Genomic DNA, 14,979 nt, shown 5'->3' on the forward strand with positions numbered 1-14,979 from the left:
CTAAGTATAGCTCCACTCCCAAAAACACTGCACAAGGAACTGAACTCTTGATTAAGGTGACCAGATTTTCAGGTTGGTAAAGAGGGACACCTTTGACTGGGGGGGGGGGGGGTCGATTAAAAATTTTATACGGAGCAACAAAAATTTTCATACAACGCAAAAATAGTATTGTAATGTTCTTTTTTTATTTCAACATAACTACAATTTACAAATATAAATTGTAACTGTTGCCAAACATCCAAATTTTGATCACGTGACCATGAGGATGCTGCAATGGTCGCTAAGTGTGAAAATGGTCACTAAGTGTGAAAAATGGTCATCAGTCACTTTTTTCAATGCCATTGTAACTTTGGTCACTATACCACCTTTCTTGCCACAGTTTTTAAGTGAATAAATGCAGCTGATAAGTTAGTAACATAAGTGAATCTGGTTTCTCCATTATATGACCCCAGGACACTGAAACCATCATAAATACAAATCTGTTGCCAAACATCAAAATTTTGATCGCGTGACCATGAAGATGCTGCAATGGTCGCTAAGTGTGAAAATGGTCGCTAAGTGTGAAAAATGGTCATCAGTCACTTTTTTCAATGCCATTGTAACTTTGGTCACTAAGCCCATTATATCACCTTTCTTGCCACAGTTCTTAAGTGAATCTTAAGTGAAGATGTTATATCTTAAGTGAATCTTAAGTCTTAAGTGAAGATGTTATACAGTAGAACCTCTGGTCACGAACGCTTCTGACCAAAATATTCACATCCCCCCCCCCCCGCTGCTGATTTCCCCTTCTGCACCATTTTTTTTGTAAGCGCCAAATTTCCAAAATTAGGTTTGATTCATGACCAAATCAGTTTGCGACCAAAGTTATGGAACGAATTATGGTTGTGACCAGAGGTTCTACTGTATTCATGCCTTTACATACTCTATATCACCTCAAAATGTTGCACAGCCTTCATAAGTTTCTAATACAGATAAAATTAAATACAACATCAAACCATAAAAAAGTAAAATTAACCTGGCTGGAAAATCCTATGCCTGTCTTGCTATTATTACTGACACACTTGCTGCAGTATTTGATGGCTAAAAGAAAAAAAATATATTGTTAAAGTGTGTATTATGTTCACTCCCATGTCTTGTCTGCTGCGTTGATTTTGAATTTATTAAGAGCGTATTTTACATCAAATCCCTCTCATATTATTCTCCTATGTGCAATGAACCCTAAGAGACAGCATACTATACATGAAATTCCTGTAACTGTATATTTAGTAAATTGTGGAGCTGAGTTTATCCAATTAACTCAGTTTTTGGACTTGAGTAATCACATACAATAAAGGAAATAAAACTATTTAGAATGAAGTGTAGTTGGCTATTTCTGATTAAGGGTGTCATGCAGAAACAATTATAGTTTTGATCAGGAAAATACCCTAAAAAAAACCTTTTGTTCTTTCAGGGTTTTTTTTAATGATTTTTCCATGGCACATCACATATTGTTTTGAATAAAAAAAACAGCAGCTGCACATTTTTAAAAACCTACATTATTTTAAAATGCATTAAAAAAGAAAAGAAAAAAAACCAGCACACTTACCAGAAAGTTTCTTTTCCCACCATTTTGAGCAGTCCTCCAACCTCCGTGCCCCTCCCCTCCAGAAAATCCAGGAAGTAACATTGACGACCCCTCTAGCCATTTCCTGCAGCTCTATGGTACTAGTTTATTTTTTTTCTTATAAAATAAGGTAAAAAAGCGGCGCGGTGGGAGGGGGGGAGGTCCGTTTTGTTGCTTTAACATTTTAATATCTTCAGTGAAAGTACTGAGACAGAAAGAGAGGTTAGACAGGGTGTCTTTTGTCTTGCCCCGGTTAGGATTTCTTAAGCAAATCCACTGGGCTTTCAACATGAAGCAAAAAAAAAAAAAAATCGGGACTTTTTAAAAAGGCGGAGGGACGCGGGAAAAATTGTTTAAAATCGTGACTGTCACGCTGAAATCGGGTCATCTGGTCACCCTACTCTTGATTTTTCCTAGGGCTGTGATGGCGATTCTTCCTAGAGCTGTGGTGCTTATGAACAGAAATGATCTGTTTCCGGCTTCCGGAGGGCCTCCAGGGGGCCGAGAGAGGCTGTTTTCACCCTCCCCAAACTTCAGGAAAGCCTATGGAGCCTGGGGAGGGTGAAAAACAGGCCAAATGGACCTAGTTCATTTCTGAACTTCCAGTAGGCCCATTGAGCCCATTTTTCACCCTCCCCAGGCTCTGGAGGCTTTCCTGGAGCCTGGGGAGGGCAAAAACAGCCTCCCCCGGCCCCCCAAGGGAAATACTAAGTTCAACTTGGAGGTGAGCAGTGCGGCGCCCTTGGGGGGAAGTGTTGGAGGTGGCTGTGCATGCATGTACATGTGGGGGAATGCTTTGCATTATGGGTGCCTGCACATGCGTGGGCTATCGCATGCTCGCACATGCATTTTGGGCACCCAACAACAAAAAGCCATCACTGTCCTAAGGGCTTTGAACTTTTATGCAAGTGTGTTCTGAATCGGAAACTGTAGCAATAGCAATAGCACGTAGATTTATATACCACTTTGCAGCTTTTTTTTTTAATATAATTTTTATTAAACATTATTACCTTTAAAAAACAGGAAGAAAAATACAGCGACAAAAATACAACGACATAAGCAAGACAAATTATACATAACAATATAAAGTAAAACATACAGATACAAATGCCATTTTAAACATACAACCCCCCCTCCCCCCCCACGGTGACAGTCATTCACAGCCCAGTTTTTCTTTCTTTCCTCATTATTAGGTCTCTAAGCCACATCTTCTCATTGCAAGATTCAGGGATCTATTACGGTACCTATGTTAACTTTCCCCATTTTAAGTCCCTGCTGTTCTCCTAGTCGCCCACATATACCATAGGTTCCAGCTAAGATAATGTTCTGCTTCTCCTTTGTCCCTCAGCCAACCCGTCATTCTGTCCATTTCTGCACATTCGTAGATCTTTTTAATTATAGCATCTTCCGGCGGTATAGTGGTGGATTTCCAAAATTGTGCATAGGTTATTCTTGCGGCCACAATTATATGCAGGCTCAAATGCCATATTGAACTGCTTATGTTATCTGGTTTGATGCTTAGTAACAGGTTCTCAGGTCTCCATTCAATGTTTGCCCCGGTAACCTCTTTTAACCATTTTTTAATCCTTTTCCAATATTTCGTGGCCTCGGTACAGGACCACCAAATATGGTAGAATGTGCCATCCTTTCTTCCACATTTCCAACACAATGGAGATAACCCAGGAAACATCTTAGCTATCCTCGTTGGGGGGAAGTGCCACCTATAAACCATCTTGTATATGTTTTCTTTGAATGCAGTAGATGTTGTAAGTTTAATGGTCTTGCTCCATAGATCCCACCATTTGCCCATTTCAATTTTATAACCTAGGTTTCTCTCCCATACTATTAGAAGGCTTTTGTCCATCTCTTCATTAGTATCTTGGCAGGTCAAAAATTGGTAGATCTTCGATAACATTTTCTTGTCTCCACCAAACAAGATCTTATCTAGCCCCTGAGGGTTTGGGTAGATCCCGAAACGTGCCTTATCACTTTTAAACCTGTTTCTAACCTGTAAATATTCCCACCATTCCAAATTCCTGCCCTGTTGCTCTAATTCCATCTTTGTTTTCATGTTGCCCTCTTCTGTCATGATATCTTTATATGTTATGTTTCTTGTCCAATTAAATAAACTCGGATGCGTTAAGGCCTCTAATGGTGCCAACCAACACGGAACCCTAAGATAATATTTTTTCCTCATTTTTTCCCAGACCCCCATCAAAATCTTCCGAATATAATGTCCCATGAAGTACCTATGGGGGGTGTCTCTTTCTTGCCAGAGGGAGGCATGCCATCCCTGGGGGAGGTCATGTCCCTCTATAGCCAATAGGCGCCTTCTATTCAACATCACCCAATCTTTCACCCATGTCATGATTGCTGCGTTATAATATGCTTCCCAGTTGGGTACTCCGAAGCCTCCCAGTTCTCTGCGTTTTTGCAAAGTTTGGGCTTTAATTCGTGCTTTCTTGCCTTGCCATATAAACTGTGTCACTATTGTCTCCAAGGATTTAAAAAAAAATTTGTCCAATTTAGTTGGTGCCGTTTGAAACAAAAACAAAAATTTTGGTAATATATATGTCTTGACTGTCGCAATCCTGCCCATCAGAGACAATTGTTTGCTACTCCAATTAGTCATATCTTTGGATACCTGTTGTAGCAATTTCATATAGTTATCTACCTTGATAGAGGAACATCTCTCCGTCAGCCAAATTCCCAAATATTGTACTTTGTGGGCCATGTTGATCCCTAACAGGCTTTGTACTTCCCTTTTCTGGTTCAGAGTCATATTTTTAATTAACAGTTTTGTCTTCTCTTTGTTTATACGTAGCCCCGCTATCCTACCGTACTCCTCTATTTTATGTAAAAGTTGTATCCCAGACACCATAGGGTCCTCCAGGATAAAGACAAGGTCATCGGTGAAAGCCTGGACCTTGAATTCCTGAGCTTTAGCTCGTAACCCTTTAATTTGTGTATTGCTTCTCACTATTCTAAGAAGGGGTTCTAATGTGAGGATAAACAGTAGGGGGGATAGTGGGCATCCTTGTCTTGTGCCTTTACCAATCACAATGTCACCCGCCTCTTCTCCGTTTACCAATATTGTCGCGGTTTGTCGTACATAAATTGCCCGAATTGCATTTAAAAAGCTTTCTCCAAACTTCATGTTTTCTAGTTGTGACAACATAAAATTCCAATTTACCCGATCAAAAGCCTTTTGTGCGTCAAGAAACATAAAGGCCACTTCTTTATCTGGCCGAGCTTCATAATATTCTAAGGCATCCAAAATAATTCTGACATTGTCTTTCAAATGCCTTGACGGCAAGAAGCCGTTCTGATCAGGGTGTATAAATTTGTTAAGGAAAAGTTTGAGTCTATCTGCCAATATAGCTGCAAAGATTTTATAATCCACATTCAAAAGTGAAATGGGCCTATAGTTTTTAATTTGGGTACGGTCAGCTCCAACTTTAGGCAAAAGGGTTATATAAGCCTCGGCCCATGATTTCGGTGCAATAGAATCCGTCAAGACAGCATTAAATATTGCTATCATCTCTTGTCCTAAAATTTCCAAAAAAGATTTATAGATTTCAACTGGCAAAAAATCCATGCCAGGGGTTTTGTTGTTTCCCATTTTTTAACTGCCTTTTCTAGTTCCTCTAATGTTATCTTTTGCTTCAGTACCTCTTTTGCTTCATTTGAGATCTTGGGTAGATTTGCATTATCTAAAAATTCCTTAATTTGGACCTCAGAAACTTCTTCCCTACTATATAGTTGCTGAAAAAAGCCTTGGATAATTTCCTGTTTCTCCCCCTTGGTTTCTACTAATTCCCCTTTACTATTCTGCAGTTGAGTTATACGTCTGCTCTCTCTTTCTTTTCAAAGTCTATAAGAGAGCCAGCGACCCGGTTTGTTAGCATGCTCAAAGAAGTTTTGCTTAATTCCCCTAAGTTTTCGAGCGACATCCTCCTGGTCTAAAAGAGAGATCCCATGCTTAATTCTAGCCATTTCTTCTTTTTTCCTATCGTCTAGTGGGTTCTGTTGCAAGGCTTTGCAACACTTTGCAGCTTTTTAAAGCCCTCTCTAAGCTGTTTACAGAGTCAGCATATTTTCTCCCAACAATCTGTGCCCTCATTTTACCAACCTCAGAAGGATGAAAGGCTGAGTCAACTTGAGCCCGGTGAGATTCGAACTGCGAAACTGCAGGCAGCCAGAAGCAAGCAGTGGTGGGATTCACATAATTTAACACATGACTCTCTGCCCTAATGATTTTTTCTAATAACCAGTTCACCAAACTGCTCAGAAAGTATAGATCTTGGAACAGAACAACTATGAGTTCTCTGTCTCTGTCTCTGTCTCTGTCTCTGTCTCTGTCTCTGTCTCTGTCTCTGTCTCTGTCTCTCTCTCTCTCTCTCTCTCTCTCTCTCTCTGTGTGTGTTTGTGTGTGTGTGTGTGTGTGTGTGTGTGTGTGAATTCCCCAAGGGGAAGGAAGTGTGAACAATTGTCTATTTCACTTTCACATTTATCTAGTTTCCAAAGGATTTTCAAATCAAGACCAGTTAATCTGTACCAGACAGTTGATGTTTGACCATTTCATCCAACATTTTGCAAAGTAATAGATTCCTGATCCATTAATTAAAATTAAAATTTTGTCCTCATTTCTAGATTGAGAGCAATGTTGTAGCTTCCAACTTCCCAATTCCATTTCTCCACTATTTTCAAAACAGGTTAATCATCAGTCACTTATCATGTCACTCCAAAGAAGCAAAGTTGTTGATCAGACATGTAAAGAAAAAAAATGCCAGGTTCCATGGCAATTATGTCCCTTGGGAATGACTGCAATCATTCCATTATTCTAGAAGGCCACAATATCTAAAGTTCTGCACAGAAGGGAATAGAAATTCAAAAAGAATCTATATAAATATTTCAAGAGCCACATGGAGGAAGGAAGGAAGGAAGTGGCAATGCTGACTCTGTGCGATTCATTTCCACAAAGTTCTCTTCCTTCTTTTTTATCTGCCAGAAGTTTTCCTTGAAGATAGTCTCAGACATTTTCTCCACAGAGAGAGAAGAATCATAAAATGAATCCTCCTGTTGTCCGGATGCACAAAGCAGTTACTCTGAGCTGCCCTGCGAGTGATGCTTTCCCTGTTCCACATGAGTGGTATCAACCTGGTGACCTCCTCATCGGTGGGATGATGTCTCATTTGATTTACCATTTCTATCAAACTCTATTCAAACAGCATCCTTTTGTCAACCTTTATGATTCACCAATGTAAATATTTTCCTTTGAATCACCTGACTTATGCCCGCAATAGCAAAGAATCATTGGTTTTTGCTTTGAAAAGATTTTGCTTCTCTTCCAAGAAGCTTCTTGTTCTGGTTCAGTTCTGGTTGAGTTATGAAGCTTCTTGGATGAGAAGCAAAATCTTTTCAAAGAAAAAAAATCCCCAAGAAAATCCAGTTGTCTTTTGGAAATGCACTTTTGGGATAGCTATGACCTGGATGACTGAGAATCTCCATAGACATAAATATTGGAACTTAGTTAAATCTATTGGCATTCTATTTTACTGAACAGGTAAGGAATGGTAGGAAGAGTAAAGGTGTTTTAATATCTCTACCTGCTGCAGCCTATAGTGGACCTTAGATAATGATTCTGGGGGAGCTAAGAATTATGAAATTCCTTCAGAACTGGAAAGATTCAGATGAGCAAGATGTATGAGTTTATAGAGAATTTCACCCTTATTCTATAATTCATTCTAATTCTAGTTCCTAGAACACTGAGAGAAATGGGATTATTCTTATAAAAGAAAGGAACTGGAGTTATTCAATATTTACACTTTTTATAATCCTAGAAGCACATCTGTAACACATTAAGATAATTGATTGTTCATTTTTGGGAAAAACAAGGCTATTCAATGCCAGGTCAGCCTGATATTACAGGAAACTGCCATGGCAATGTCAGGAAGCTGCCATGATGAGATTGATTGTCTTGTTATGGGGAAAATGAAACGGGGATTTCTGGTCCGAGTAGCCAGAAAGTTTATATAACACAGTTATGTATGAGTAGTGAACTGTTACTCCAAATGTATTTTAGCCATGTATTCGGACCTATCCGACATTTTCTTTCTATCTTTCATTATTGAGAATCCTTTTGCAAAAGACTATATACAAATATATTTTAAATAAATATGCTTTTTATTGTTCATGGTCTCCTTGTGCTGAAATGACAGGTTATTTTTTCTCACAAAAACTAAATCAACTGAGAAAACAACAAGCCATGGCATTCTAGTTTAAACTGAACACTAAAGTTACAATTTCAGAAATTAACATAGTATGTCTTATGCTGATTAATTTTCTTGAGAAATATTAAAGGAAATAAATTCTGTGCAAAGTATGTTTGGACTGATTAGAAAAGTAATTAATACTTCACTCAGAAACAGGTTTTGCACTAGTCAGATATACAATGACCATCCTAATATAATTTGCAAAATTATGAATTATGATTATTTTGAAAAGATGTGCTCAATCTATTTTCAGTGTAACAACCAAATTCTACCAACACGTCCTTGCCTTGGCCTTTGCTGTGAAGGAGATCAATGAGGACCCCCAGATTCTACCCAACATCACTCTTGGGTTCCACATCTATGACAGTTACCTCAATGCAAGGATGACCTATCGTAGCACTCTGGACCTGCTTTTCAAATCCCAGGAATTTGTCCCTAACTACAAATGTGATAGCCAGAAGAATCTCATGGCCATCGTTGGAGGATTAGGTTCTGATACATCATCTAATATAGCTGAAGTTGTAAGTTTCTTCAAGATTCCCCAGGTAAGTATGGAGGAGATGAGCAGAAAAATTATGCACTTTGTTGTTATCTGATACTTACTAAGAATCAGATATTAGATTTGTAGTAAGACATTCTGCAGACCTTAAGGTATAATATGTAGGACTATTTTATGAAGCTACAAAGCCAATCATAGAAGTGGGTATCTAGAGTCATTCCATACCAGAGGGTAGATTTGAATGTAGGACACCCTGGCCCTGTTCAAACAAATGAACTATTGTAATGTGCTTGAAATAATTCATAGGAATTCCATTCAATATTAATTTTCCTAAAGAAATAGAGGAAAAAATCCTCCTTTGGGTATTTTTTACAAGAAAACTAAATCCAGAAAGATTGGATTTGAGCTACCAACTCAACAGAATATTACTCTGCTTTCTTTCAGCTGACATACGGCTCATTAGCCCAAGAAGAGTTTCAGACCACCAAGCGACCTTCACTTTATTTCATGGTCCCAAAAGAGGACCATCAATATGTTGGAATTATCCAACTGCTTCTTCATTTCAGGTGGACATGGATTGGGATTTTTACTATGGATAACAACAATGGAGAACGTTTCTTACAGAAAATGCAGCCCTTACTTTCCCAGAACGGTATCTGCTCATCATTTATAGAAAGGCTTTCAGAACATATCCACATAGAAAACTTTGGAGAATTTTATCACTCAATCGAAATTATTTTCATTAATTTGAGGAATAGCAATAGCACCACATTTCTTGTCTATGGTGAATCAGGGACAATTATGTGGCTGAGAGCTATCATGTTTGTAGCAGATCCCGAAAACAAGCAAATGGCATTATATAGAAAGGTGTGGATCATGACTGCACAGATTGATTTTGTGGTCTCTGGCTTTCAAATCAGTTGGGATCTCCAGATGTTCCATGGGGCTATTTCCTTCAGTGTTCATTCAAGAGCAGTTGTAGGTTTCAAAGAGTTTATTCAGACCATCAAACCTCATTCAGGCTGCAGAGATGGGTTTCTGCAGGATGTTTGGGAACAAGCCTTTGATTGTTCATTCTCAAAATCAGAATTACAAGAAATGCCCAATAGGCAGTGCCCAGGAGAGAAGAAATTGGGGGATCTTCCTGCACCTGTGTTTGAAATGGAAATGACTGGCCAAAGCTACAGCATCTACAATGCTGTTTATGCTGTGGCTCATGCTTTGCAGTCTCTACACAAGCTGAGGTTCAATAAGAAAAAAACAATGATGGTTAAAAAAACTGACCTTCCACCTCTGCAGCCTTGGCAGGTATTCTTTCTGCACTGGACACTTCTTTGATCTGAATGATAAGTGAGATTCATGCTTTTTAAGGAAGCCTGGGGTAAAACAGTTTCAGTTCTCAGTGTTGTCATGGGGACAGAATCGCAGGGGGAGTGCATTAGATGCATATTGTCAGCTGCAGTCGGATCTCAGATTACTGCAGAGGGTGTGGGAGGGATGCATCTTATAGGGTACTGTGATTAATGACCCAGACTGAGGAGACAGGGGTAAAGTTTAGAGATAAATCAAACAAAGCACAGGCTTGACTGCGAACAGAACCTGCCTAATGGCGCTCCTAATAAATGACTGGTTTTGTATTGAAAACCTGACTCGATATTTATGAATCAATTAGGGAATTTTTAGGAAATCTGACAAACAGTTTGTAAGAAAAAAAATGGAATACAATGAACAAATATGGCCCATGATGAAGCATTAATCAAATTGACAAAATTATCTTAATTATATAAGAGTCAGGTTTCCTTTTAACTCAATAAGCAATTTGATCTAGAATTATCTTTTGAACTGTAATATTTTCTGCTTATAAAGTCCAGTTAGTTATGAACATCAAGAAACTACTCTATTGTTAAGTAACACAGTTAAGGTAACATGGCTTCCCCATTGACTTTGCTTGTCAGGAGGTGGCAAAGATCGTAAATGTGAAAACAGGTCATAAAGTGAAAAAAGGTCATAAATCACTTTCTTCAGTGCCATCGTAACTTCAAACAGTCACTTGGCAAGCTGTTGTAAACAGAGGGCTACCTGTATTATCTTTCCTATCCCCCTTTTTTTTTCATTCTCTTTCGCATAGCTCCATCCATTTCTACATGGCATTTCTTTTAACAATTCAGTGGGAGAAAAGGTTTCCCTGAATGAAAAAGGGGAACTAATGGGTGGATTTGATATCATCAACCTCATCACATTTCCCAATCGGTCTTTTCAAAGAGTGAGAGTCGGAGTCATGGATCCAAGCTCTCCATCAGGCAAAGAATTATTAATTGATGAAAATCTGATTGTCTGGCACCTAGCTTTTAATCAGGTATGAACTCATTTGATGGACTGTAACTTGACATATCTTGATCCCAAATAGAGATCTCGGTCTCTGAAACCATACTTAGACTCTTTAAAAATCTAATTTCAATGTTCGTGTTGTGGCCCGCCAGCAGCCAGCAGAGCTGGGAGCAGAGTCAGAAAGTGAGGTGGTTGAGGAGGAACATGGGCCAGAGGAAATGAAAGCTCAGATGAGGACTCTGTGTTGGAGGCAGAGAGGGAACTAGACAGAAGTGAGGCAGAAGAACAGCTGGAGCCTGTTTCCAATGTGTGCATGCGCAGACCTGCCAGAAGACAAGAACAACTAAGAAATCAGAGTCGACTTGGGAATAACGCCATACCTTGGAGGTGATTGGCCCCTCCCAGAGGTAACAAAAGAGGAGTGAACAGGGAGGAGGAGGCTTTTGCAGGAAATAATTTGTTCCTTCAGTCGTTTCAAGAGGGGTAAATTCTGTTTGTGACTGTAGGACACTCTGTGTCAAGTTTTGCCTTGCCCTGTTTTTGTAAACTAGTTATCTGGCAGCTCTCCAAGCGAGATATGGTTCCTGTTCATAAATATAACTCTGAAACACTGTTTGCCAAGCCTTGCTGGAATTCACCATTGTGTAAATGAAAGAAGTTTTGCCGGGACCAAGACTTTACTTCATGTTTTTTTAAGGAAGCCTGGATCAGAACAGTTTGCAAGAAAAAATGGAATACAATGGCCCACGATCAAGCATTAATCAAATAGACAAAATGATCTTGCAATGTAAAAGTCAGGTTTTGTTTTTGGCTGCAATTATCTTTCAAATGATGGGCATTGCCTTATTTCTATAGCATTGTCATCTTGCATATTAATCCACTCACCTTGCCTTTTTCCACCAGGCCCTTTAGCTCATCATTGTAATTTCAACAACTTTTAATGTAAAGTATAAATCCACTAAATAATATTCAGTAGCCCTCTGGGAAGTAAATAATTCTTTACCCCAATTAAAGAGATTGATTAATAACTCATTAATAAAGGTGTCCCAGGATAATGTTGAAGAATCTACTCTGAGTTGGTCACTGGTCAATCTTTGGTTCCAGTTACTGAATCAGATTGGATTCTGCAAGATTATTATTTTTTTAAAAAAATCCTTTGCAAAAAACATTTTATGTTTATTCCCAGGTTATTCCAATTTCTCTATGTAATGACCATTGCTCTCCTGGATACTGGAAGAAGGAAACTGAAGGAAAACAATTCTGTTGCTATGATTGTGTTCCATGTCCAGAAGGGAAGATTTCAAATCAAAAGGGTAGGTTAGACATTCCAGCAAGTTTTCATGGGTTGATTTGAATTGAATTGAATTTTGAATTTTATTATTTGTATGCCGCCCTTCTCCGGGAGTTGTTCGCCGCCTCTTCTCAGGGCGGCGAACAACTCAAAAGAGGAAAAGGGGAACATAGAAAGATTTATCAAAGATTGATTTAAGCGAACGAAAAGGAGCCGTGAAACAATGGTTAATGATGCTGGAAAAGGTCATTAAGTTCCAATGGTTTGACTCCTACTACTGAGTAGTGTGGTCAGCGCCTGTCACTCGTCTCAGCTTCTGCCGATCTAGCAGTTCAAACGTATGTTATATGCAAGTAGATATATAGGTACCACTTTGGTGGGAAAATGAGTAGGCATTTAATGTGGATGGTGAGAATCCTGCTGGCCCTGCACTTCCCATTTATGATGCTCATTTGTGAGGCAGCTCTGGTGGAGGGATAGGACTACATTTTGATGCTACAGGAAAGACAGAGCTGGTGCAGAGCTAGCTTGTCCCCTTTCAAGACATTTTGCTTCTCATCCAAGAAGCTTCTTCAACTCTGATCGGATGGTGGGGAATGAAAGGATTTATATTTCTTGCAGATAGCTGGTCATTTGCATTCTTTTTGAGAGTTGTTGTGACCACTTGGAAATTTGTCTGTGTCCTCAGGGTCACCTGATTAATAGAAATGGTATTGAGCCTTCTTGGAGCTGCTGAAAGAACTGTGTTGTGGAACTAATCTTTCTGCAACTGTGTTCCTTTCTGCCCTGTGTCCCTTCACTGTTGAAGACAAGTACAGATTGTTGGGGATGAGTTCAGTTTTTCAAACTGAAGGTTCCTGTAGTCTGCAATTATTTTTTGCTGGAAATCCATTCATACTCCCAACCATTTGAAAGGTGCTCATCCCAAACTGCATAGCTAAATGTCAATAGATGTTATCAGTCATCCAGGTCATGGTTGTCCCAAAGGTGATTTTTAATGATCAGCTGTCTGCAAAGAATAGAACTCCTTCCATTTCCCGCTATCCAGTTAGAGCTGGGTGATTGAGACTCTTCATAGACGAACAGAGCTAGAAGTTTTAGGCAGCCAAAGTAGTAGTCTGTATCAACATTATAGTCTCCTGGCTAATGTAACATTACCATATACCCTGTTTTCCCAAAAATAAGACCTCCCCGGATAATAAGCCCAATCGGGCTTTTGAGTACATGCACTAATATAAGCTGTCTTCCAAAAATAATCCCTCCCCGAAAATATGGCAACACAGCAGTAGCCATGAGATGACAACACTCACTGCCTCTTGCACCTCACAAATAATAAGACCTCCCTGAATATAAGGCCAAACTCTTATTTTGAGGGTCAAAAGAAAATAAGACCCTGCCTTGTTTTCGGGGAAAGCATGGTGCTAAATAAATAAGTAAATTTAAGCAAACTGTAATACCCTACCTCAATGTCAAAATAAATAATACTTTTAGTTTTCCGTAAATATTCATTTTTATAGCTGTGACTCACAATCTGTTGTTTAGGTCAATACTCTCTGTTACTAGAGATGTGCATATATCCTCACGGTTTTCTTGTCCATGTTTTGGAAAAAAATTGGGAAAGTCCAAATGGCCTCCATAGCAATACAATTTAAAATGATACAAAGGGTTGCATTTCAAAGAATATTCGTCCTTCCATTTCTGCTTTGTTTTCTGCCAATCCTAAATTTTCCATTTGGGGAAAAACTGAATTTTCATAGAAAGATGATCCATTTGGAAACCAGTGGAAAGAACTCAAAGGAATAACAACTGGCACGCATTGAGAAAGTAATATGAATACTTTGGAATGTGTAGATGAAAAAAAAATATCCTTGATTTTCCTTCCAGATATGGAAGATTGCTTTGAATGTTCAGAAGATCATTATCCAAATAAAGAAAAGAAAGAATGTTTCCTGAAACTGCTGGTTTTTCTAACTTTTGAAGAAACCTTAGGAATTGGTTTGGCCTCAGCTGCTCTTTGTTTCTTCCTCTTGACATCTTGGATACTTGGAACTTTCATTAAGCACCAAGATACTCCCATTGTCAAAGCCAACAACCGGTCCCTCACCTACACCCTCCTTGTCTCTCTTCTGCTCTGTTTTCTCTCCTCTTTGCTCTTCCTCAGCCAGCCTGGAAAAGTGACCTGCCTTCTCCGGCAACCAACTTTTGGCATCACTTTCTCAGTGGCCATTTCTAGTGTACTGGCCAAAACCATCACTGTGGTTGTTGCTTTCATGGCCACTAAACCAGGATCTCAGATGAGGAAATGGGTGGGGAAAAGATTGGCTTTTTCTATTGTCCTTTCCTGCTCTTTTATGCAGGTATGTCTTTGTATTGTTTGGTTGTCGACATCTCCCCCATTCCCGGAGTTGGACATGCATTCACAGCCCCAAGAAATGATTTTACAATGCAATGAGGGGTCAGCCTTCTTCTTCTACTGTGTCTTGGGCTACATGGGTATCATGGCCTTTGCCAGCTTTATTGTGGCTTTCCTTGCCCGTAAATTACCTGACACCTTTAACGAAGCCAAGTTCATCACCTTCAGCATGTTGGTCTTTTGCAGTGTGTGGATCTCCTTCTTTCCAGCCTATCTGAGCACAAAAGGACAAGCCATGGTAGCTGTGGAGGTCTTCTCCATCTTGGCCTCCAGCGCTGCATTACTGGGATGCATATTCCTGCCCAAATGCTACATCATTGTTTTCCGGCCTGACCTCAACCACAGGGAGCAACTCACAAAGAGAAATTAATTTCTGACTCAGAAGAATTGCTGAAAAAAAAACCTAGAATGACTATACCTATACGAAACATATAAGTGATAGGGGCAGAGGGGCATTTCTATCAAATAAAGATTTGCGTAGGATGTTTATGATTATTGAGATTTATTATTTTTGCCCATTTCAAAATCTGTGCTCATGCTTCTTCATTTCCCCCATTTCCCAAGATTCTT

General features: G+C 39.3%; 1 protein-coding gene across 1 annotated transcript; it reads left to right on the forward strand.

Moving 5' to 3' along the window:
• Positions 1-8,093: 8,093 nt before the first annotated feature.
• On the forward strand, positions 8,094-14,779 carry LOC148046790 (vomeronasal type-2 receptor 26-like). Its single transcript, XM_087714959.1, has 5 exons — positions 8,094-8,465; positions 8,867-9,685; positions 10,506-10,733; positions 11,892-12,018; positions 13,881-14,779. The coding sequence occupies exons 1-5, from the start codon at positions 8,094-8,096 to the stop codon at positions 14,777-14,779; spliced, it is 2,445 nt and encodes an 814-aa protein (XP_087571085.1).
• Positions 14,780-14,979: the final 200 nt, after the last annotated feature.

The sequence above is a fragment of the Thamnophis sirtalis genome, unplaced genomic scaffold (assembly GCF_051295495.1).
Source record: "Thamnophis sirtalis isolate CommonGarterSnake01/CBP01778 unplaced genomic scaffold, rThaSir2_p1.2 scaffold_4, whole genome shotgun sequence".
In the NCBI taxonomy this organism is placed as follows: Eukaryota; Metazoa; Chordata; class Lepidosauria; order Squamata; family Natricidae; genus Thamnophis; species Thamnophis sirtalis.